Source organism: Gymnodraco acuticeps, unplaced genomic scaffold (genome assembly GCF_902827175.1).
Source record: "Gymnodraco acuticeps unplaced genomic scaffold, fGymAcu1.1, whole genome shotgun sequence".
In the NCBI taxonomy this organism is placed as follows: Eukaryota; Metazoa; Chordata; class Actinopteri; order Perciformes; family Bathydraconidae; genus Gymnodraco; species Gymnodraco acuticeps.
Window position 1 is genome coordinate 391,436 of NW_022990805.1, and position 25,319 is coordinate 416,754.

Consider the following 25,319-nt stretch of genomic DNA (forward strand, 5'->3'; position numbering starts at 1 on the left):
GCTCAATCTAGATACAAACATGCACACTTTACTTTGCTTAATTGTTTTGATGTATTAGCAAATATCTACAGACCCTACTAGGGATGTAACAATACCAAAACCTCACGGTCCGATAATATTGCGATAACAAGTCCACGGTACGGTATTTATCGCGATATTGAATAATACAAAATTAAAAAAATTATATTTTTATTTTTTCAATAAAAATGTGTTTTACTCGGAAATTGTTTCTTAATTACATAATACATCTGATTTGTACAGCATTTTAGTAGGATAGCAGTATTTTAAAGTGTCAAAAACAAAGTGACAGTAACAGACTGGAACAAGAAAATCTGTGTTTTTGTACCTATAGTACTACCAGGCATTTTCTTTGTGCCACTGCATCTCACAAATAAACAAGGACATTTAATAATCAGACCCTGCAATCAAATAAATCAAGTTTCACTTTTTCAAGTAACTCAACTCAAACTCACTAGTCACTCACTCAGCATCATCAGAGAGGTTTTTAGGAATATGAGAATCTCCACATTTCCAGGTATTTATAAGCTGGGATGTTTGGGCATTTACAATATCCCCTGCTCTGGGAAAAACTCTCTCGCTTGGTACTGATGTTGCTGGGACAGCAGTGGTCGCGTTAACCGAATATTTTATTTATCAATGACGGGAAAATCTGAAAGCAGTCTGTCATTTTGACAGATTAGAACAAACTCGGAACAGCGCCAACGTTTCCCCGCAGCGAGGCTCTGGTGTTATGCCGTGTTATGCATGCCCTCCAAAAGGAAATGATATAGTTTCCAAACCGTACTTGCCGTACAGATCAACACATGTCTGGGAGGTTTTGCTTTACGCTGTGTGCGCTCCCGCGAAGTGCATGCACACACGGCATAACACCGCCCCCCCGTTGACAGTTCACGAGCGTGCTCTCTTGTGAACTGTTCAGACCCGACGGGTAATAAGGGATTATGACGGACATTTTACGATCCTGTCTGTCAAAATGACGGACAGCGAAAAAGTCTAACGCCACCTCAGTGGGACGGAGAGATATGCTTTGCCCATGGGTGACAGCAGTGGGTCAAACTGTGCATTGTCTCTCCACCACTTCAAAAACAATACAGTTTTTGCCAAGAAGGTGAGGCTTATTGACAGAGATATAAATATACTGTTGGTACTTGTCAATGTCTCTAGGTGTGTAAATGTAGCCCTGTAAATACGATGTCCTTTTGTGTTCTGTTGTTTTATGTTCATGTTGTAACCGGTTGTAATCTACTTGCTGCCATGTTGGACAGGTCTCTCTTGAAAAATAGATCGATGATCTCAATGGGACCATCTGGTTAAATAAACGTTTTTTTTTTTTTAAATCGCGGTATATTTTGTCAGTCTCACGACGGTATTGGGACGTTTATTTACCGCGATACCGCGATATTCGGTATATCGTTACATCCCTAGAACCTACCATTCCATACCTACCATACAGAATTTGTTTTTGCAGCCAGTCAATTGACAGCAGATATTTTCACCCAATAAGGGGCTGCGGCCAGAACGTTGAGGGAAAGTTCTGATGGGTTGCTCTCATCTATGGTTGCCATGGGTGGAGCCCGACAACTGTTCGCCCTGTCGCTCCAAAACATAGAGGTGCTCGAAGCAGCCAATTCATCCTTGTAAAAAGCTGTATAGTTGCCACTTAAATTGATACAGGATTGGGCCTATAGTGCACTTTACAACTTGAAAACCCTTAAATAAGGGCTACTAAAGTGTTTGTGCTGGATAGTTTATTTAGCTCAACAACAACACAATGCTGATTCACAGACATATTTTTCCCAAAGTAAGTCAATGGGAAAAAGTATTTTTGGGCCCAATGATGTCATGGTCTGACAGTTGTCAGTTGTGAGTTGTTGTACCGTGGTACACAACTGCTTTTGTAGCGGTTTGGCCACTACAAAGGTTCTCTTCAGTGGCCGGTGCACCTTCTGGGGGCTTAGGGCATTACCCATAGAGACCAAAAGAGGGCAGGGCCTGTGTGAGTTTGAACTAGATACATGTTCATTCATATTTTTCAAAAACTGATATTTTGGGGTATTGTATTGTTCCAGTCAGCTGTAGACAACATGATGCCTCAGCACTGTGACCTTTGCATGCCCTCTCACTTAAGTACCATGCTCAGTAATTCCTTAAGCTACACTGGGCACAGAGCACTGCAGGATATTCACTTCTAAGTATATATGTTGTGGATCACATGTCAACCTGTTTTGATGTCATTTCATCAAACAGCCAATTATGCATGGAGAGAAAAGGTGCCACTACCTGCTAGATCATGTGAAAGAGTTGAAGCAAGGAAATGAGATGAGTTAAGAATAAATAGATTTCTTAGCACCAGTGGCGGTGTCAGCAGAAACAACTGTGAAAAGACTGTGTATGTTGAGTCTTTAGATCTGTCTGTTTTGTCTTTTGTGTGTGCGAATGCAGAATAAACATACCACTCCGCCGCTCTGCTTGCACAGTGTGTCTTTGTGCGTCTGTGTATCTCTGGCCGAGCCTTTGCTTTGGCACCGTGATTCACTTTGCCCGCTGCGCCTTTTAAGACGTCAGCTGGCACGGAGATCATCTCACCAACATGACAAACACCATCCAGATCAAACACATGCCTATTTACTGAGCCGTGGCCAAGATAGTAGAGCGGATCAACGGGAGAAGTCAGTTCACTCGTGCACACTCGCAGGAAAAGCTTTGGAGGCATTATGTTGTAACGCTGCAAACTGCCAGAGCGAAGGAGGCCCCTGCCTTCACATCTCACATGATGGTGCCTGAATGATGCAGGCATCCATAGGAATGAACCTAGGGTCTTCTCTGTATTATCCACATGAATAGGAGATGGAAAGCTGATCTGGGAACCTAGCCAGAGGAATGATTAATCACAGCTGTGGTGTGATTGGCAGCTTGTATTTAAAAACATGGCCCCTTTGTCTGTGAGTTGTCCATTTCAGTTGTGTCACATTATTCTGTTGGCATTTTCATTGCAGGGAATATTGGAGCAGAGCTGTCTTACAACAACGTGGGCATGTTCATATCGTCTGATGCTGGCAATAGCTGGAGACAGGTGAGCGTCACAGTGAGATCAAGTCAAATGACAGACTTTTACAACAGTTTGACGTTTTAATATAAGAACTACATGATTACCAAATGTATAGAGTGGTGCAGCGAGGACATATTTGACTAAGCCAAGCTTTTGCAAACACACATTTATGATACTAAAGCGTTTTGCTCAGCAGGATAATCTCCACACATTAACTAAATGGCTGTGCATCACCACCGCAAAGCTAAAGGCGGCTAACGTTGGGCGTTTAGTCGTTTCATTTAGCTCGTTGTTAGCAACCGCTGTTTTGAAGACGCATACTGTACAAACGTTATGAAAATCCTTTCAGCTTGTGTTAACCATAGACCTTATTTCAGGCTTCACATTACAATCATTCTAACAAATGTTGACTTTGAGATGAGGGAACTGAAAGTGAGAAAACCTTAACTCATTCAGGGTTTAAGGACTCATTTGTGCACAACTCTATTGTATAAGCGTGTTTTGTCATGTAACCTAATTTATACTTTACTAAGCCCTAATTGCTTAGTTACTGTTGCTACACCTGTCAAGCTTTCCACAAAGAGTTTTCGTCGGACATTTCTGATACATCGTGCGCCAATAATAATTACATTTAGCTGCTTTAGTTTCAGAGTTTGGCGCAAGCTAGCTTAATGTCACATATCTGCATTAAAACATACCACTTCTAGAAACACACGTTTTGTAAGATGAATTCTATGTTGCGACTATTTATTTTCTTCTTTCTTCTTTCTTCTTTTATTCTGTGCTTATGTCTATTATTCAATTGTCATGCACAAACCCTTATCATAACCCTATATTTATGAGAGCCATGTTCACATGGGAGCATATTGACTAAGACATATTGGTAGGGAGAGGAGTTCATACTCACCAAAATGTGGGTGGGGCTAGTGAATGGTCATTGCTCAAATCAGGGTTTCTTGTAATAACAAAAGTCACATTTTGCCTGTTGCATCAATATTAAAATGATTTCTTTCTGCTTAGATTTTTGAAGAGGAGCACAACGTGTGGTTTCTGGACAAAGGAGGGGCCCTCGTTGCGGTCAAGCAGCCATCTGTGCCTACCAAACACTTGTGGTACGTTCATTTTGAGAACTGTCTTACAGCTATTTTAGTGAACAACACACTTTGGCTCTTGCAAAAAAATGCCAGTCAGTCTAATTTGAGAGATTTATTTTTCAAGCCACTTATCATTAACAGACAGCGCACTGACCCCCCCCACACACTTTCAGTGTTTTCATTAACACATTGCCTTCCTCTTGCCAAATTGGGTGCCTACGCTCTGCCTCACTGCAGGCTAATCCAAGTGAGACCAGATCTGTTCTCCAGTCGCTTTTGCAACAATTCTGAAATTAGTTTTGGAGCCAGTGAAGTGTAGCCTGCTGTTTTTTTTCCCTCCCAACCAATTTAAGTGTGCTGGTAGAGGAAGAAAGAACAAAAATGACAGATAGAAAGAACCCTGCAGCACTGTACAGTAGAACAGTATTGCTTTCTCAGCCAGTGTTAGACACTTGCCACTCCTGCCAGAATCTCATAATGGGTGCATGTCAACGCCTTTCCAGTTGACAGTGCTTTTAGCCAAATCAAGGGTTTTTTTTCAGTAATAACACAGGGGTTTTCTTTCTTCCGAGCACAGGCCTCAGCAGTGTTTCTACCCATGTCACAGTCAGGTACTCTTAGTTGTTCTCACTGCAGCACGATGTTGATAAGATGTCAGAATCAATAGAGGCTCAGTCCCCATGATGAAAGCTGTCCAATGTTTTCGCTGTCTCATTCTCCCTCTGCAGTTTTGTAGTTGAACTTAAAACAGTTCTATTCTGGTCTTTCCTTTTTATCCCCCCCTGCTAGACTCTACCAAAGAACTCTGACGTCAATATGTATTTTCTTTCTGGAGAGACGTTTGTGCATCTTTGTTTTAGAACCAGACAGTCTGTCCTAAATACCCCCTTTAATGCTCAGCCTTTTGATATTTACCCAAAGCTACAGTAACTAATTGCAAAGAGACTCAGAGACCCGTCTTTCTGATCTCCACCTAAATCCCCTCATGACCAGGCTCTAATAGAGAGCGTCTGTCTTTGTGCCATCGTTGTTGCTGGGTTTGTGATGTGAATGCGTTCTGACACACATACACAGGGTCAGCTTTGATGAGGGGAGGCAGTGGACCCAACACAGCTTCTCCGCAGTGCCTCTGTTCGTGGATGGAGTCTTGGTGGAGGCTGGGGCCGAAAACCAAATAATGACGTAAGTCAGAAATGTAACAAAGGACAAAGACGTGTTACAAGCTGTTTATTCACATGTCCTTTTAGTGGGTATTGTTGGCTGAGTGAAAGGTTGGTGGTTGTTCCCTCTTCGGTTCAAACCTCTGGGTTCTCAGCGAAAAGGCTAAACAGATTAAGACGTTTAAGGAAGGCATCCGTTCAAAGCTCTGTGGTATTTCGTCTTTATTAAGCCACACTTATGAGGTAATGGGTCGTGTAGGCTGTTAGTCAGACCTTTGTGGATATTAGGTCACTTGACAAATGGGTCTGGTCATAAGAGATAACTTCTGCTATGATTAAGAACTATGTAAATAAAAACTGAAATTAATAGAAAAAAGGAAAGTATGTTTAATGAGACTGATAAGAAAAAAATAAAGAGGCCATTTTATTGTTTTTGGGGTTCCCTCCACCGGGAGTGTCTCTCCCACATTCACCTGAAATGTATTTATTGGACTCCTTTGTTTACTTCCATAACATAGTGACACCACTATAAAACACTCACGCTTCTATTAGCTAGCACTCCAACGTGATATGCTAAGAGGTGGGACATATCCAACACATCTCTATTTGGTTGACCAATCAGAGCAGACTGGGCTCTGGTTTCAGACAGAGGGTGAAAAGAGGTGCTGCAGCACAGGCAGTGTGAGAAAAATAAAGAGCTTTTTGAACATTAAAGCATGGAGACATGTCCCAGAAAGGGGAACAAAATAAAAATATGAACCTGAAAATGATCATAATATGTCCTTTTTAATGTTATATCAGTCCACACTCTGATTTGACTTGAACCGGAGACAAATAAATAGCACCTTACACTACAAAATACCCAAACTATACAACATTTAATGTTCAATGAAGCTCGTCACAGTACAGATTATGTTCATTATGATATAAAGTAATCTTCTGATTTGCCTCCGTAGCTTTTTTGGACACTTCAGCCACCGTTCTGAATGGCAGCTCATCAAGATAGACTACAAGTCCATCTTCAGCAGGCAATGTACAGAGGAAGACTATCAAACCTGGCACCTGCACAATGAGGTAAGAAACATACCAACATTACCCTTAACATTGTACCTCATAAAAGGACATTTCAGTCACAGTTGTTGTGCTTCTTGTGCCGACAGGGCGAGCCATGCGTGATGGGACAGAAACAGATTTACATGAAGCGCAGGCCTGGGAACTACTGCATGCTGGGAAAGGACTACTCAAGAATCCTTTCGGCAGAGTCCTGTATTTGTCGCGCTCATGATTTTGAATGGTAAGACGATGCGGGCCTTTGTACACTAGCTCCTTTCTTCATAATCGTCGAGGGGGATTATATTTCTCTCTATTGTTTGCTTACGTAGAGCTTCATTAACATCAATGTTTTTTTTCCAACCCTGCAGCACACAACGTGTTGTTTCATGCTTCTTTGTTGAATTGGTTAGTCATTTCATTATTTTCTATTAGGCTGCTGTCAAATGGGAATGTTGTTAAATGTCTGTCCTTGTTTCAGCCAACCAACAGGTCCTTTATTCAAAAGTAAAAGAGAAAAAAACAGCTACCCTTCAGCAGCCATTTGTTATGCTCAAGTACATCCACCTAGCCACTATTGGATACCCGCTCCAGTCAGCCAAATGTGCACTCTCTGTTGATCGAAGTACCTTAGTTACAAACACTGATGTTTTTTAGCTGCACTTTTACATCAATCAATCAATCAATCAATCAATCAATCAATGTTTATTTATTTAGCCCAATATCACAAATGTTACATTTGTCTCAGTGGACTTCACAGTGTGTACAGAATATCAGTATGACAATACGACACCCTCTGTCCTTAGACCCTCACATCGTACAAGGAAACACTTCCAGAGAAAACCCACAGTTTAAAGGGAAAAATGGGAGAAACCTCAGGGAGAGCAACAGAGGAGGGATCCCTCTCCCAGGACGGACAGACGTGCAATAGATGCCGTGTGTAAATTGAAAAGATAATACATTTGCAACATAGGTAGTCCAAATGTTTGGAAATGCATGTGTGTATAATAGGAAGATGAATCCACGAGGATATCCATCGAGGACCTATGATCCAGGATTACATAAATGTGTCCTTTTTATTAATAGTTATCCAATAACTATTGCTGTAAATTGATTCAAAGATGAAATTGCTTTAATCACAAAAATAAACTCTTAGTTTAAATTACTAGTATTTACCTGTATTTTGGGGGAAGACAACAAATACACCTGTGGTGTTGTAGTAAATAAATGAACTGTTAAGATGGTATCTCCCACTCCTGTGCCACTTCAAGAACCTGTGCACATGTATCGGCAAAATACTTTTCCTCCATTTTCACCACACTTAAAGCAAAAAAATGTAGTAACCATTTGGATTTGGTGTGTCCTTCCTGCTTACTGACGTCCAGTGGTCTCCAGTCAGTGCAATACAGCTTATGCTCTCAGCCTTTTCATTGCCATGGTTCATCCGTGCTGGAATTACATACAGTAAGGTAGTTGAGGTCAAACTTGTTAATGTGATTTGCGTAAACACGTGTTAAGGCTTACAGATTAATTGTGTAAACGTTAACAACAGTCCTAAAACACTTTTTTTTAAAGCTTAGGGACACCTACAACACAGCCTCCATTGGACTCCTTTGTTTACTTCCGTAACATAGTGACATCACTATATCCAACACATTTTATGTGATATGCTAAGTGGTGGGAATTTCCCGATACATCTCTAAGGGGGTGGCCAATCACAACAGAGCCGGCCAGCTAACCAATCAGAGCAGACTGGGCTCTGGTTTCAGACAGAGGGTGAACAGAGGTGCTGCAGCACAGGCAGAATGAGACAAATAAAGAGCTTTCTGAACATTAAAGCATGGAGACGTGTCACAGTATACAAATATGACACCTGAACATATGCATAATATTTCCTCTTTAATAGCTCTTGTAAAAGTACTGCAGGTGTATTTCTTAAGCAGAGCATTGGACTGTGTTGATTAAGGTAAAATACATTTATAAAAACAATAAGACAGGTGTATCAAGTGAAGGATGCAACCTTGTGGGGGGGGGGGGGGCAAGGAGTTCCTAATCCATTGCATATGCTATTCCTGTGTCTCATTAATTTACTCCATTTGCTGTGTTTTCCAATAATCTGATACGTTTGGGATGGTTTTGCACAATTTGCTCGTGCTGTCTGTCTCTGTGAGCTCGCTATGCTTGTAATTATGTTGAGATGATAGCGTGGGTGGAAATACTCAATTCAATTTGTATGCGAATCGTAAACGGTTGTAATTTTTATCTTGTAATGACAGAAAAACAAAAAAGAAGGCATCCAAACATACAGCAGTTAGTGTTTGTAGTATGCCAAATGCTTCCAAATGAACTAAAGCTAGTTTTATGTTCTGTGTGTGACTAAGTCTGATTTGGTCCTTGTCTCCTTCTGCTGGGAATTATTTGACGCATTCTTAAAATTCAAAAATGAGGATTTTATAAATCATTAGTGCCAAAAAAAGCTTGAATCATTTAACATAATTTGAGGTGTGAAGAGTCTGCCACATAATCAGCTAAAGTAGAAACTCATTAGCTCCATATGAAATAATGGTGCTATGTAAGACAGAGAGCCACCGGCAAATAGCACAATTATATCATTTTCTGCAGTACAAGAGGCTGATTCACCAAAGATTAAAGCTGGCTTTTAAACCTCTATACTTTTTGAATACTAATCATAATATAGCACAGTGTAAATGTTATTTGATATTCTACACCAGCTGCATATTCCGGTGTGTTATTCTAGTGGGTTTTCATTTATAAAATCATAAAACTATTTACAATCTATTATTTTATTAGTGGCATTTTAAGTTAACATTTCTACTTTCCAAGAGTTTAATGTAAAATGGATTTCCTTCTAGTGGCCATGTCCCTTGGTCTACATGCAGATTACCCGAGTGTGAATCAGGCCAGAGACCATTTGTCACATGTTCTTCTACAAACAGAAACTTAAATATTATGTCAAAATATGTCCAATGACCCTTTTTCCCCACATCACCCACATTTCGGCACACATGTCTGCACAGCCCTCCACATAATACACTTTAGTTTGCAATATATTGTCATATATTCATTGTGCTAAGTGGTTTAGTTGTTTAGCTTTTAAAGTTATATTTTAATTTGGTGTCAATACTTGTCTTTAATCTATTTTAATGCTAAATCGTTTCTTAAAAATACTATAGAATGTCGTTACATGTTTTACCTACTATTGGAACCTTTTTTCTTGGTTGTTATGTTTACACCACCAGACACCAAAGCAAATTCCTTGTATGTGTAAACTCTATTCTGATATTGCAAGATGCAATGAATTTAGCCAATCACAACCTCGTGCCATGCTATACATTGACTGTTTTTACCCAGATCACCTCTAAGGCCATGTGCACCTGCACAGCCAATCAGCCTTGACAGCTTGCTAATGAGGAGTTCACACTGTCGTAATCACAGACAAACTAGACGAGTCAGCCAATGGCTTTTGATTTGTTTATTTCTTCTGGCTTGGTAATTAATTGATGAATCAATGTCACAGCCATTATTAGAACGGACACTTGCTTACCTTGCTTTGTTTGATGTAAATCCTTTTTCTGATTGGAAACACTAGCGGGCAAGTGAGAGTCAGTCAGCCTGTGTATGGTTACAACTCCCCACTACCACCACCCCTCCAGGGTGTGTATCCATGCTCACTTTCTTCACATTGCTGTGGCACATTTGTCAACTCTGGCCTTAATCAATATGTAATAATGGTGCCAGACAGCCCGGAACTGGTCCCCATTATAAAGAGATAGATAAGACTTGGATGTGGAACACACCGTATGACAATATGTCCGCTCTCACCTGCTGATATTGATCTGTGCTGTGTGGCTGTGCTTTGTTGTCCAACAGTGATTATGGATATGAGCGCCGTGGAGACGGGAACTGCCGGCCTGCCTTCTGGTTCAACCCCTCCACCGTGTCCAGGAGCTGCAGCCAGGGTCAGAACTACTTCAACAGCACCGGGTGAGGACTGTTTGATCTATGCATAATGTAACATACATTCATTATCAGCACGAAACACATCTGTTTGCGAAGCAGGGTTTTAAAGCCGATACCGTTACAGATTAGAATTGGAATGCGATCTCGCAAAAAGCATCTCCTTACAATATGGATTTAACGGGCTGGCTAAAACATATAACAACTATATTCAATCATTGTACAATTACTACATTTAAGAGAATAATATTGTCTTGCATGCTTTTTGATCATCTCACTCTACATGATGCTATATTGCATACCCCCATAGGTATTTGCCGAACCCTAGTCTGAATGAATATCAGCCAAAGAGATTGAAAGAGATTTACATGAGGTCACCAATACCACTTTTATGATTTAAGTGCTTTGACCTTATAATGTGCAGCATTTTGTAATAAACAACAGTTAATACATTTCCACATATTTTTTAAATAAATGTACACTTGTGATTACTATGGTAATCAGTAGGATTTCTCAGTGGCGCATTCTGACACATGCATTTATGTCAAAAACTGTTATGTGTTATGGTCATTTTGGGTTGGATTTTCAACGACTGTTAGCTTTCAGAATATAATTATTTTATGTTATCGTCTCCTCCAATCACCGCTTCTCCCACTCATAGCTAATCCAATGGTATGGTGGGGGTGGGGAGGGTAACGGTTACACCATTTATGAAAATGTAAAAAAACATACATTATTTCATGTTCGATCAAAATGAATGTATTCATCTGTACATGTGGTATTGTTTTACAATTAGGCTTAATTATAGAATACCCAAATATTATGTTAGACCTCTAGGACCTGTGGTGCCCCTGGCATAAGAGGAGTCTCTTATTAAAGCAGAATCAAGACCATATTACAAATATCATCTTCGAAGTTACAGGTCTAGTGATTACATAATCTGGTTATATTACACAATGTAGTTAAAAATGTAGTTATTACATAATCCAGTGTTTTCAACATGGTGTTGGTTTGCAAAGCCTAATCACAATGTGAGTGTTTTATTTACTAGTGCTGTAATTAAGTATGACATGGCGTCTCAGCCTTTGACACAGCTTGTGTTGTTGAAATCTATTAGGCGCTTTCACACCGGAGTACTTTTCCCCGCACTTTTCTCTTTTAGTTCCGATAGTACCTGGGATTTTGCGTTCACACCAAAAAAAGAACTTAGTTCATAAGAACTTTTCCCCCCCTTTTCAGTCCCTGAAACATTCAGGTACTTTCCTGGGGGAAAACAAATTCCAATTTCTATTGGCTGGGCGAATTGCAAACCACGACCCGTAAAACTCTGAAAAGTTTTGTGAAGCCTCCATTGTATTTGCTGGCATTAGCATTATTAGCATTAGCATTAGCCCAGCATCAACGGAGAGAGACTAACTTATGGCAACACAAAAAAAAACATGGGAACGGTGGAGTGATGATCTTTCGACTACACTTCAAGCGTTAGAACGAAGCACTTTTATACTAATAAAGGACTGGCTTACCTAAAGCCAGTTGAGTAGCACTTGAAATGTTTGGCTCTATGAAACCTGATGTACTTATATGATTCTGTTTTCTTCAAGGTTGTGTCTTCCTGGTCGAATGCACTTATTGTAAGTCGCTTTGGATAAAAGCGTCAGCTAAATGCAATGTAATGTAATGTAATGTAATGATGAGGAGGTGTCGGCGTTCTGGCCGGAAGTCCCCGGAGTTGGGGACTTCGGGTGGCAGTATAGAGAGGCGAAGTCCCTCCCCTTCCGGGGACCTCCATGGGACCTTATTTCAGAAAAAGTATGTATTGAAGTCAATGGGGAGAGAAAACGTATCTTTCGATCGCGTTTGAATTGTGCCACGAATTACACATATGATGTTTGTCAATCTTAAATAATAATTTCCATTATTAAAAAAAGTCACAGTTTGTCGTAAAACTGTTGAAATATAAGACTATGAAAAATATGCAACTACTTTAGAAAGACTACAAATCCCAGAATCCCGGTCCCGCATGCTGGCTCTTACGGAACCGACTAACTCCCCTTGTGTGTATGTACAGCTCTCTTTTAATACTTTTCACCTCATTCTGAAAGAAAGAAGTGAAATGTTCCAACGTGACGGCCGTCTTGGTGTGTGGTGCGAGACGGGAGAGGTAGTTCATTGAGCGGTTTCACACACAAAAAAATGTTACTTCACGACACATTTTTAGAGTTTTGACTTGCAAAATTATCTTTTAAATTGACAAACATCATATGTGTAATTCGTGGCACAATTCAAACGGGATCGAAAGATAATCTTTCTCTCTCCATTGACTTCAATACATACTTTTTCCAAAATAAGGTCCCATGGAGGTCCACCGGAAAGGGAGGTACTTCGCCACTCTTTACGCCGTGAAGTTGTTTGCGGCCTGCCAGTAAACCCAAAGCAGAAGAAGAAAAAGTGACGTCAGCGGCTTCATTTGCGTAATCTTCACTCAGGGACTTATTCCGGTGTGAACGCGATCTGCTCTTTAGTTCCATGGGGGAACTAAGTGCTGGGAACTAAGTGCTGGGAACTAAGTGCTGGGAACTAAGTACGGCAAAGAAGAGGCAGCAGCTGTACTCACAGTTAGTTCAACATCATCTCTAAATCACAAGCTTATGTTACATTTGGTATTCATTTTAAAACCAAAGACACTCTTAGATTAAACTAGAAAAGTACTAAAGGCAGTAATTTTTAAGCAACCTTCGGAATTTCCTTTTTTAAAAACATCTCTTCTAAGGTACCGTAAAGTGGTGTTGAACAACTGCACCAAAGGAGTTAAAGAGATGTACACGGCCAGGAAGCAGCAGTGCCCCAACAGACCTCCCAAAGGACTCTTGGTAACCAGCAGAGACGGAAAACTCACCGCCAACCTGGGAAGCAACGTCACCTTCCTGGTCCACCTGGATGAGGTGAGAACACAACCAGCATGGCTTCTTCACTAGCTATTAGTTTAGAGTTTTGTAGTTGGTTTAACAAAAAAGCGGCATATAGATATTTTTTTAAATACATGTAAATATATGTGTTCTACATTTCATCAATTCATTTTCAAGTTGTCTTTCTGGCAGCCTAATGTGTAATACACATTTTTGTAAATTGTAGCATTGCAGGATGAACAGAAACAAGAAGCTGAAATACATTCACGTTTTTTTGGCTAAAAACAGCCATCTACCAAGGCTTTGAGACCAAATCAGTACAGTTGTGGTGTGTAGAACTAAAAGAATGACCTTAAATAAGCTAGAATGTTCTTTAGAAGGGATCTACAGAGTCAGGTGGGGCATACACTTTTTTTTCAAGCCCTGAAACTGTTTAGAAAAAAAGTTGAGTTTCTGTCTGTGGGAATGACCTTGTTCTAAACTCGACGAGGTTAAGTACAAGTCCAGTATTTACAGAAGTTATCCTTTCCTGAGGCCCTGTTGGTAATAGAGAGGTTTCTGAGGCAGGTCGTTCAGACATCCTGGTCAGGAAAGCCCATTTTCACCATGGTGCGGCTATACTCAACTCAACTGGACTCAACTCAACTTACCTTTGGTACCACGTGGGACCCAGTTTGAATCGCACAAAAACACAAAAGAAAGACTGAAACCTTTCAACCAAAAAACTAACACTGCACTTCGTCATCTTTAAGGCTGTCTGACATTATTTTATTTTAAGATACGGCTTATTTGAATAATCTTTGAATTATTCTGATTCGTAATTTCAGACGTTGAGTGGTATGTTCTTATTTGAAAGCAAATGACTTCTTAGGATAGCAGACTATTGCTAAGGACCCTCTGTTCAAGTGGCTGCATGTTCACTCATATCAACCTGCAGAAAGAAGTCCGGTCAATTTAAGTGTCACAAAACAACATGGAATACTTTCAGAACATATTATTTGTTATATAAATGTGGAAAGCACAAGGCTTTGGATTGAAATTGGCAAAGCTTTCCCCAGTACAGAAAAGAAAAAGGAAACACAAATAAATGAAAACAGCTAAAGAGAAGGAGCGACTGGCGAGAGAAAAATGCTCACTGTTAATGGTTGTTTTTCATTTAAAACCGCTGGGCATGTGCATGATTTCCATGGAAGCACTAGTGACAATTGTCTCTGTTTTAATGTCACCATTTAATTGCTGAGAGCCAAAAAAACTAAAACCACACATCTTTTCCGAATGGTAAACCAAAAAAAGGTCGGTCGAGTAGAGCCACACCGTGCAGTGGAACAAACTGCAGGGTGTGGGGCAGAAGTAACAGTAACAGTAACAGAAGTGTTCTCCTGACACTGCAACAGCTCGAGGTGATAGGTGTCCCCCCACACTTGTCCAGACCCAGTTGTCATATGGCCGTGTGATGAGTCTAGGAATCGAGGGCACTTTCTTTAATTATTAAGAGATGGATGAAGGGACAGAGGGAGGTGGGTGAAAGAACGGAGTGATACAAAAAGAGGATAACAGGGTAACGGATCCTTGTGGCATTAACTCTATTTGAGAAAATTCTCGAGATGAATTCAAAGTTGAATTTATATTCATGAAGCCCGCAATGGCTGTAATTCTTCGAGAGAGCAAATGCCTTTAAATATTTGATAAAAGACTGGGTGGTGCACAAACAAGGATGAAAAACAAAAAAAAAGAAGTTTTGTGATGTTTGGGATATGATAAGATGAGCACGTACGGTACATTTGCCTGGTTAGAACTGCCTTTGTATTGGTTGAAGAACCTGTTTTGCAACACAATAATTACAGCTTCAGATGGGCTCTGTGAAAGTGACTGACTTCACTAAGAGATAGGCAGAGAAGTGATTGGCTTGAATGACATCAACCAATTCATGAAGAATTAAAATGCCGTTCTATATTTGGCTTCAAAGGAAAGAGACACAGGGAGTTTGAGACACTTTATTTTCCTCACTGCCATTTGAAATGGTTTAGGGTTCACAGTATGAATGTATGAGAGTGTGGTGGGAGAAAGAGAATGTCTACAGTAAGAAAATAGCATTTTCAAAATAGCATGCCTGAAGTAGATGAGCTGATATTTGCTTAAAGGTGGGGTAGGTAAGTTTCAGAAACCGGCTCGAGATACACTTTTTGTTGTATTCCATGGAATGCTCTTAACATCCCGATAGCAATGAATATCTGAAGTGCTTTGACAAAAAATCCATAAAAAAATGTCATCTGTGGAAGCCGTAATACTGTAAAAAGTACAACCAATCCGTTTAGCCGGCCCGGCTAAACGGATTGGTTGTACTTTTTATTGGATTTTTTATTGGATTGGATTGCCGCCCTGTCTGTCAGCCTTCCATCTCGTGCACGCACAAATGTATCTCGTGCCCTCATTGGGCGTGCCGTCATTGGGCGTGCATTGCAGCAGTACTTCAATGACTCGCCAGCAACAGGCGGCCACTTTCACCAGTCTGCTGACGTCATGTGCGCGTTCATGTGTGTTGCAGGAGGTGCTCTGTAAGGAAGTCTGAAGGAAGGGGCGGATTCTTTTCGGCTGTGGACTTTCAAATTTTAGTGCACTCGAGCCGGTTTCTGAAACTTACCTACCCCACCTTTAACATTCAAATGACTACGTCGCAACATTCATACAAATACGTGCACAATGAATATCAAGGGGTATGTACACTAAATGAGTCTTCATGCATGTGAATCAGTGCTCCATGCACGTTTAAAGAGTTTATTTTCTCAAGCAAAAGAAACAAAAGAGGAGGGAATACAAAAAAATGCCTGGATAATATTCAATGAGAACAGGAGAATACATATTCTAAATCAATACAGAATGCCTGATAGCCTAACTGCATTGTAATCCTTTATATTATTTGTGTTGACTCCTGCCGCCTGAATTCAGTTTGTTTCACTTGAATCAAGACATTTCCACAATTCATTTTCATGGTAAAACATCAGAAGAAGCAGCATAACATGTGTCCCCCTTATTGTTGAAACAAGACCTACACTGTACACAAATAACTGCACGTTTGCAAGGTACACTTTATTTCTGTGGCGCATGAGAATTCCCCATACACTATTGTTTACATAAGGAAGTGCAATGGATCATTGACATGGGTTACTATCAGAGCCACATTTACACATTTTGATTCCCCATAGAGGTTGGTCCCATTCAACTGGGAGGTTGCTCAACCACTAGTTCAGCAACTATATGTTTCATATTTCATAAGAGCATTCTTTACACACACATAGGCCTACAGCTACGTATTTGTATTTGTATCAGTCTGCTCTGGTTGGTTAGTTACCCGGCTTTGTTGTTATGGGTCCTCCACTTGGAAATGTCCAGCCCCTTAGTGTAAATAAAATGTGTTGGCCAATAGAAGGGCAAGTGTTACATAGTGATGTCATTATGTTACAAGAAGTCTAATGGAGGTGTTTCAAGCAGGGGTGGGGGTGTGTGGGAGAGAAACCCCCCTTTGGAGGGAGCTTTGTGATTTTAGCATTTGCAGACCATTTACATGCACAACAACGTACCTAACACTACAGAGAAGGGAAGACCCCTTAAAGCATAATACGGCCTCTTTAAAGACTTTTACATGGGCTGAAGACACGTCCCTCTCAGTGAGGCAGATGTAATAGCTGACTCTCATGGTGCTTTTTAATTGCAGATTCATAATTAGACCAGCAAGCCTACACATATTTACACATACAAATAAGGACTTTGAAAGGTTAGGACATAATGAGGCAGTCTGCAGACATGACGTTGGTGACATTAGCTTAGTGAACCCGTAAATGTTGAGTACACCAAAGTGTTATGTTACAAATGTATAGAACGGGTCCCCAGCACATAGAAACTGCCCAATACTAACTTGCATATGTTGGGCAATTTGCACAATTATATAAGTAGTGTTCATTGAAATTAATGGCATTATGTAAATAATAATAAATAAATGACTTGGCCGATTGGGAACATTTTTGAGTGGTTTTGGGGATTATTGAAGATGCTGAGTCCATTTCTGACATTATCAGGATACAAAAATTGCAGTGGCCATATTTATACTTTCTATGGGCTGATTTTGATTACCATGAGTAGTGTTGCGACCATTGGATATAGAGAGCACACAATTCAAATGGTTGCCTGTGAACAATTATTTTTCAAATAAATAAACAATCTGTCCAATCCAAATGAACTAAAATCTTACAAATAGACCCACAACTCATCTAAATCAGTCCATCGGAGTATAAATATAGACATTTTCTGGTCAAAACCAGATCCTGATTGTTTTCCGTTGGAGTATGACAGACCGTAGGTCCCTGCAACAGATCACAGATCAGATAGTAACACAGAATTGTCACCGGCGTCTCTCTTGGTTCAGTATTGTCATGAATCAGATTTGGCATCACTTTAGCTGGCACTTCCTAAATCAGTATAGCTTTGCCTGCTCAGCGCTTGAGTTGGAGAGTGGACAATGGTGAGAGCTTTGTTTTCCTACTTTCATCAGGAACACATTCGTTTTGATTTCTAGAAACATTATTTCAGGACATTTTTTGTGCAGTTATTTAAGGTTTAATAATCATTTTTAATTGTTCCCTTAAGGTAATACAAATTGACAGGATATGCTTTTAAGCATTGAATTGTCTAATTGTAGTCACCTTTTGTGTGGCCATCTCTACATTACACAGCTTTCCCACTTCAGTAATCACCAAATGGGGTAGAAGTTTAAAAGTTGCGCACAGTAGTTGGATTCACTCATATTGTTATCAGCCTCTTCTTGGTTTCAAACTGTAGTCACATTTGTGAAAAAAATGTCCACAGTTGTTCTTGCTCATGTTATCTTTCTGTGAAACTTATTTCTGCCCCAGTGGAAAAGCTAGATGGAATCTCCCGCTGGTGTGTTGTGATCATCATCGTGATGGAAGATGACAGACTCAACTACTGAGATTTCCAAAAACCTAAAATATGAACTGTACTGCTCATTTTCAAACTGTCTTGTCATCATTTTAGATTCATTCTGACTTGTTTGGCGATTGGCAATAATTAGTTAATAGGGAAACACAGTATTTCCCAGGAGGCATAGGCAGTATACTTCCTTTTATGTTTGACAGAAGAGATTTTCCATTCATGCAATAGTCCCAGTAAGTAAAAGAAAGTCAAGTGTATGCTTCAATTGAAAGCTGTCGAAATGTAATATTTAAATCTGCATTTGTTTATATTTTCCATTATATTTTTCGCCACTTGGCTAACATATTTACATACATACAGTAAATAAATTACCTCTTAAAATAGTTATGGCAGTATGTTAGCAATTAATTGGTTGTTATGTTTGGCAGTTATTTGCCATGTGTCTCTGGCCACAAAATGGATCAGGAAGAAATCCAAAGAGCCACTGCTTCCCAAGACACAATGTATACTGTGTGAGCACATACTCCGACAACAAAGCAGCACAATGTGAACAAAGCGAATAACATTCAAATCGAAAAGGTTTACATACTGTACATACATTCTATCACCAACTGCAACGCTAGTTCAAACAAAGGGGGAAAACATACATATACTACATTTGAAAAAATATTGTTTTATGTTACATTCATATTAGTTTATTTCTCAATTGTTGAATAAAAAAAAACAATTGTGATTTTTTTTCAGAAAGGTTTTATTGTACAAATATCTTTTTTTCTTTCAGCCATTTCACAACCGTGGTTAGACATTTTAGATGTTACCTTAATTCCAAAGACACATTTTATTTTCTCCCCCTTTAACTTTTTTTGAAAGCAATCTATCCTAAACATGTTATTAACAACTGGGTTAGGGTTACCTATTTTATTACAGTGCAAACAGTAACCCTCACTGTAGGAAACTAGCTCTGTCTACCGAGGAAACAACCAAGATGCCTTTCCAGAATAATTCCCAACTGCCTTGTCACCCATCACGTTGATTTTGGGGTGTCTGGTTTGACATGCACCTGAACAAAAACTCGCCCTGTGTATACCACCCGTGTCAGCCCGTACAACACTGATTTCATTGTATGTTTCCAAACACCGATTGTCCCAGTCGCAAAGCTCCAGACATGATGTTTGGATCTGTTCCACTCTGGGAGATCCATGAACACAAAGAGTGACATTTAGAGAGACAGGTCAGCATCAGCCCCATGCAGATAAGTGAATCCCATTGTGGCTGAAACAGAGAGCAAAAGGGAATTGCAGAATGGACAGCAGACACCCAAGTAGAGCTGAGTGACAACGGTGCCACCGAGCATGCCAGCTCATTACAGCTCCCAACAATGGTCGGGTTGTCAGACCAGGTTCTTAGCTGTTCTCTATTCTCTCCAACCACTTATCAAAGATATAATTTTCCAGCCAGAGTGACATGAAATATCCCCAGAAGCTTCAGCTAAACCCTCCGTGATGTCACACTCGGATACACACAAAGAAAGGACTCAGGTAGCCAGGGATGGCAGGAGCAAGAAGGAGAAAACGAACAAAAGATGTATTTGTATTCTTTTATTGTGCGTTTTTTGGTGAACCGGGCATGCAAATGCGGCGTTACAAATGATGATCCCCTGTAGCGATGCGCTACAATGTGCCAAGGGGAGGCTGGGAGTTTATCTTCACAGGCCTGGAGGGGAGTGAGTGCAGATTTGGTCGCAGTGGCAGCTGGAGCCACCGACACTCGCGATGTGTGTTGATCCTCGGATAGCGCCAGATGTGATTCCCAGAGGAAGCCGCGCAGGCAGCTGAAGAATCACACACCATGAAAAGACAAACATGGTGGGGTGGGGGTGCCTGTATACACAGATCCACATGTGAACACTCTAACTGACAAAACTACCTTTCTACATACTACCAAAACAAATCTGGATATGGAAAACGTTCCAACATTCTCACAATTTAATTGATTGTTTATAACACTTTTTGTTCTTCGAATTAGTACAACAAAATGGCCTCAACGCCTGTTTGGAAGCCTGTGTTCTAAGACACATCTTTTAATACCACCAGCAATAATTCCACGCAAGACAATATATATAAGTACTTTCGGGCAGAAAGGAGGAGTGATTGAAATAACTATAATTACCTTACTGTGTAATTGTATCTAAGCATTGTAATCATAGTATTACTTTAAAAGTAATGAAAGTGAACGTGCATTTATAAAAAGCTAGTAATTGCCAGCTTGCAATTTAAAAGAAAAATATAAACTAGAAAAGAACATGTGTCCACTTATTACATGTGCTAGGTGTTACAAAGACGAAGTTTGTGTGTGCATGGATGTAATGGAATTTGTGCAGATAACTTCTAAGACATGATTTTCATGTCAAAACTAAGCGGTCCATCTATCACTGCCTGTTTTAGTCTTACAAAAAAATAGTTTCTCAACCAACTGTTCTTGTGCGCAACTTTGTGTTTATCCATCTGAGAGGAATACAGTAGTTTTAAGTTGCAGTGATTACATCTACTTTATGATATCTTTGGGTAAACATTTTTGCTCTCTCTTAATCACTCTTACCAAGATTGTTTACAAAGCATAGTTTTTGCTTTTCAAAATACAATTAATTGTGAAAATGTGTCAATTTGTGTTGGTCCTGGTAATATTGAAATGTATGAATGTGGTCAGCTACCAAAAAAATATAAAGGTGGCTGTGTGTATTCCTGAAATAGCAACATATCTATGTAGACATTTGTTCATGTCAATTTCATCAATCACATAGTGCTTTGTACCATATTGTGTACATTTACAAGCTTGATTAGTATTAAGGTATTTGGTTCAAACATTTTCAATTAAGGTAAATCACAGACTGGGTATAACCGCTGCAAGGATAAGACCTATTTCTATAACTGGCTTGATGAGGTGAAGGTTTGATTTGAATTGATCTGAGTTTATAGCAAAGGTTCTATTCTATTTGATGGGGTGTGAAAGATGATATTGGATTGAATGGACTGATTGGATTAGAAAAAGCTCGTAACCTTTTAGATTGATAACTAAAATAGGGAACAGTTGCTTCTTTAGACGTCTAGCTGATACTTAGCAACACTTGTATTAATGCAGGTCAAGTTTGTTGTTACCTGATAAATATAAGTAGACTCTTTTAGTTCTTTCTTTGGTCTCTACCAACTTCTGATGGAAATATCTGGCTTTTCGACTGCAAGTGTCTTCACTATGTTCACCAGCTTGTTTTTTTCACTCTCACTTCCTCTTATCAATACTTTTTTTGTTGCATTGGTATTGTAAGAAAATATTGATTGTAGCTGCTTATGGCCCAGACTGAAAGCTTACAGGTGGTATCCACTTGGAAAGCATATTTGCCTTAGTGTGTATTTTGAGCTGTTTAATCCGACTCTTTTACCTTAATTCCTAGCGTAGCTACAACCCCACCAGGAAAATACTCTGGACCGTGTTTACAGGAACTTTCAGAAGCTACATTAAGCCTATGCTTCTGATAACCAAACTTCTGCTTACACGTATGTGCACTCACCTAGAGTTTGAATTTATGACTGGGAAGCCTTGTATAGAGGGTGTGATGTTATGCCTAATATGTTTACTGAAGCTCTGCTTATTTTCTTTACATTACATTTCATTTTACTGAAGCTTTTAACCAAAGTGAATTATGTTGGTGCAATAAACTCTGAAGATACAAACTCAGAACAACGTGCAAGTACATTGGCTTCAAATAAGCCAAAACGTTTTAAGTGATGGTGGATTAGCTTCGAATGAGCATAAACCCTTGAAGTACATAGGCCAGTACCAGTATCTTGAAGTGGATTCAGACAATCTCCGGTAGCCAGCGAAGGGAGCAGATGAGTGGTGTAGTTGGGGAAAACTTGGGGAGTTTAAGGACCAGTCGAACTGCTGTATTCTGGAAGAGCTTGCAATAATAGTGTGTGGACTGTTAGCTGGAGAGGTGCCAGTTCACCTCCTGAATACTGCCGAGGTGCCCTTGAGCAAGGTACCGAACTCCCAACTGCTCCCTTGCGCTGAACCGACTGGCTGCCTCTTCGCTCTGGCACCTTTCCATGTGCATGCATGCATCTCTATACCTGTGTGTATTTTGTACTTTGTGTGTATTCAAAACAGAGTGGGAAACTGAATTTCCCCCTAGGGGAGTTAATAAAGGTTCATCTTCTTCTTCTTTTGCTAGTTTTCCACTCAGTATCACACTCCCTTGTCGAAGCATCCACACAATGATTGTGTTGGTTATATGTGCTGAGTGTTGTCGCTCGTAGCGTTTTGTATATGACTGAAGTCCTGCTGTGCTGTATTTCAGGGTGACTCTATTCGCACCAACATCCAGCTGGATTTCGGCGATGGCACAGCAGTGTCATACTCCAACCTGAGCTGGACTGAGGAGGGGATCAAACACGTCTACAAGTCAGCGGGAATATTCCGTGTCACAGCTCTGGCAGAGAACACGCTGGGTTACGACACCACAACCCTCTACCTGCATGTCATATGTAAGTGCTGTCGTTTCAAGTTAAAGTCTTCCCTATAAGTTGATTTACATTTTGTTATTTAAAAACACTTTTAAAGTCCCTTAATAATAATAATATTTTATTAATATAGGCGCCTTTAAGACTCTCAAGGTCGTACAGGATACAAAAACAAAACGGGGGGAGGCGGATAATGTTACGTACCGGTATATTGAATTATATTACTGATGGGGGTTTTGAAGGAAAGTGTGCTGTCGAGGATGACACCTAGACTCTTATCCTGAGGGAAGGTTGAGACCGAGGAGTTGTCGATGGAAATGGAGAAACCGTCAGGTTTGCTTAGTGTGGATTTGTTGCCAATGAGGAGAACCTCGGTTTTATCATATTACATTTAAGGAAGTTGTAGGAGAACCAGTATTTGATTTCCTGTAAGGTGGTTTTGGAAGACGAATAGAGCTGGGTGTCATCCGCGTAGCAATGAAAGTGAATGTTGAATTTACGTAAAAGATATAGGCAAGAGGAAGTAGATAGATGATGAAAAGAAGAGGCCCCAGGAGAGAGCTCTGGTGAACACCGTAGTGACTGGAAATGGCTGTGATTTAAACGTTTTGAGTTGGCAGTAGCAAGGGGTTCCCCTTGGTATCCATTCTCAGGCTACATACAGGCTAAAGCTGCTCATTGGTATGATTTTTAACCTTTTACCCAGATAAGAATGTATGCAACCTTAAAGCACTACCTGCAGACTGAGGTGAAAGAAGTACTAAGATATTTTACTTAAATGAATGTAGTATTTCAAATGCCAAATGTATTATTTTCAGCTCAATTAACCTAACCCTCTCCTAAACCCGTAGCCAAGTGATACAATTATATTTCTTCTTTTAATCTTTTGTTGTTATAGTTTTACTCAATCTATGTTTGAAATGTTTTTTGCAGTTGTTTGAAAAATAATTGGGCCATCAGAACATTAGGCTTAGTTCTTGTTTTCAATGTAGGTGAGATCAAAATGATCGCGCTTTACGCAACCCCAATATGGCGTTTTAGCAGGTGTCATAGCATCAAAAGGTTGTCTCTTGTTTTATTTATAAATGTACTGTTGCATAGCTTGAGTTGCTCAAATATGTTGTGTTCCACTGAATGAAACTGTTAATCCATGCTAACCTCATCTAAAGTGAACTGCACTGACCTCTACACAGGATAATGTGTTATAGCATCTGTTATAAACACAAACAATTTTGAGGAGAAAATTCAGGTTTCACTGTGTTTAGAGAATGAGAAGTTGGCCTGTAAGGCTACTGCAGCTAATTGCCAGTTATCTGAAGTTACAACTCCAAAATAATGGCTCATTTTTAACACAGCAGAATACAAATTCCAGGATCATCATTTCCTTCTCCATCCAGACAGCAATTACATAGCCTATCATCATAATAGTGTAGTAGTGTTTCATTTTAGGTCTCCAAGAGAACTATAGAAACTCCTTCATATTGTTTTTTTGTCTTGTTAGTTGCTCCATTATTGATTTTGTTCAATCCATTTAAATGTAACTTCTTGCCATCCATGTGTCTGCCAGTGTGGTCCGTATTCAGTTCTTGTGGCTATTATTTTAGTTGGGGAAAGACAAAAATACTACAATATTTCTTGGCTGAGCATATTTAATACAAAATGACTCTCTCCTTCTTTTTCCCATACACACAGACTCACACACAAACACAAACACTGAGCATCTCCAAGTGGGGATAAAGATTAGTTCTGGTTAAAGAGGATGAGAGCTAACAGAAGCCTTGGCGAGACGAACGCCTCAGACCACAGCACTACACAAACGTTTCGTTTGAGTTTTCCACTAAAGTAGTGTATTTCATCACTCCGTGGCAGGCAACTTTATCCCTGAGATTAGTGTAAAGCAACCTAGACCCCTGTCAGGTCCTATTAGCTTCTTAGTGGGGGGTGGGTTGCAGAATTATCCTAAAGGTATCATGTCGAAAATACATGATGGTGTCAACATATTTTCAGTCTACGAAAGAGACTTATTTTTAGTTGCCACTGCCATAGTCACAGATATTCAAGCACCTTATAAATTGGCATTTTTAATCTGTCATCACTTTATACATGTCAGTCAAAAACCTCTTCATTTCAATTGGCCCAAGCGAAACATGTAGGGATCAGTTCCAAGGTATGCATTTGCTGCTCGGCAGGCCTATAAATAAAAGGACTGAAATGACCATGATGTCTCCAGAAACAAGGATTATAAATGACTAAATTGCCCCAGCAAGCATATTATAATAGGAAGGTAGAAAGCCTGGGTTACCATTTATCAACCTAATAAAGACATTTAATTTAATTAGCATAACTGCAAAAGCTCCTACTGAATGTTTATTTGTGCTGAAGCACAATAATATTAATTGTTTTCACAAGGCAACATAAGACTTCACGTTAGGAAAAGATCATTGCCACAGCAAATAAAAAAAGATTCAACAAAAATAGCATAGAGCTATCAGAGCCCGCATCGCAGATTTGTTTACATATCTATACAATTTATATTTCTGGGTTTAGTGACAGTTTGGAATAAAACTGGGGGTTGTACCATCATTGTTATCAAATGA

At 39.8% G+C, this 25,319-nt stretch overlaps 1 protein-coding gene across 3 annotated transcripts in view; it reads left to right on the top strand.

The window, feature by feature from the left end:
• sorcs3 (sortilin related VPS10 domain containing receptor 3) overlaps positions 1-25,319 on the top strand; it is a 309,125-nt gene that overhangs the window by 263,077 nt on the left and 20,729 nt on the right. For all 3 annotated transcript variants that reach the window (XM_034232799.1, XM_034232800.1, XM_034232801.1), the window contains exons 12-19: positions 3,018-3,094; positions 4,091-4,182; positions 5,239-5,346; positions 6,281-6,398; positions 6,485-6,618; positions 10,266-10,379; positions 13,123-13,294; positions 22,560-22,746. In XM_034232799.1, the coding sequence (XP_034088690.1) occupies positions 3,018-3,094; positions 4,091-4,182; positions 5,239-5,346; positions 6,281-6,398; positions 6,485-6,618; positions 10,266-10,379; positions 13,123-13,294; positions 22,560-22,746 (1,002 nt within the window). The remainder of the gene's footprint in view (positions 1-3,017; positions 3,095-4,090; positions 4,183-5,238; positions 5,347-6,280; positions 6,399-6,484; positions 6,619-10,265; positions 10,380-13,122; positions 13,295-22,559; positions 22,747-25,319) is intronic.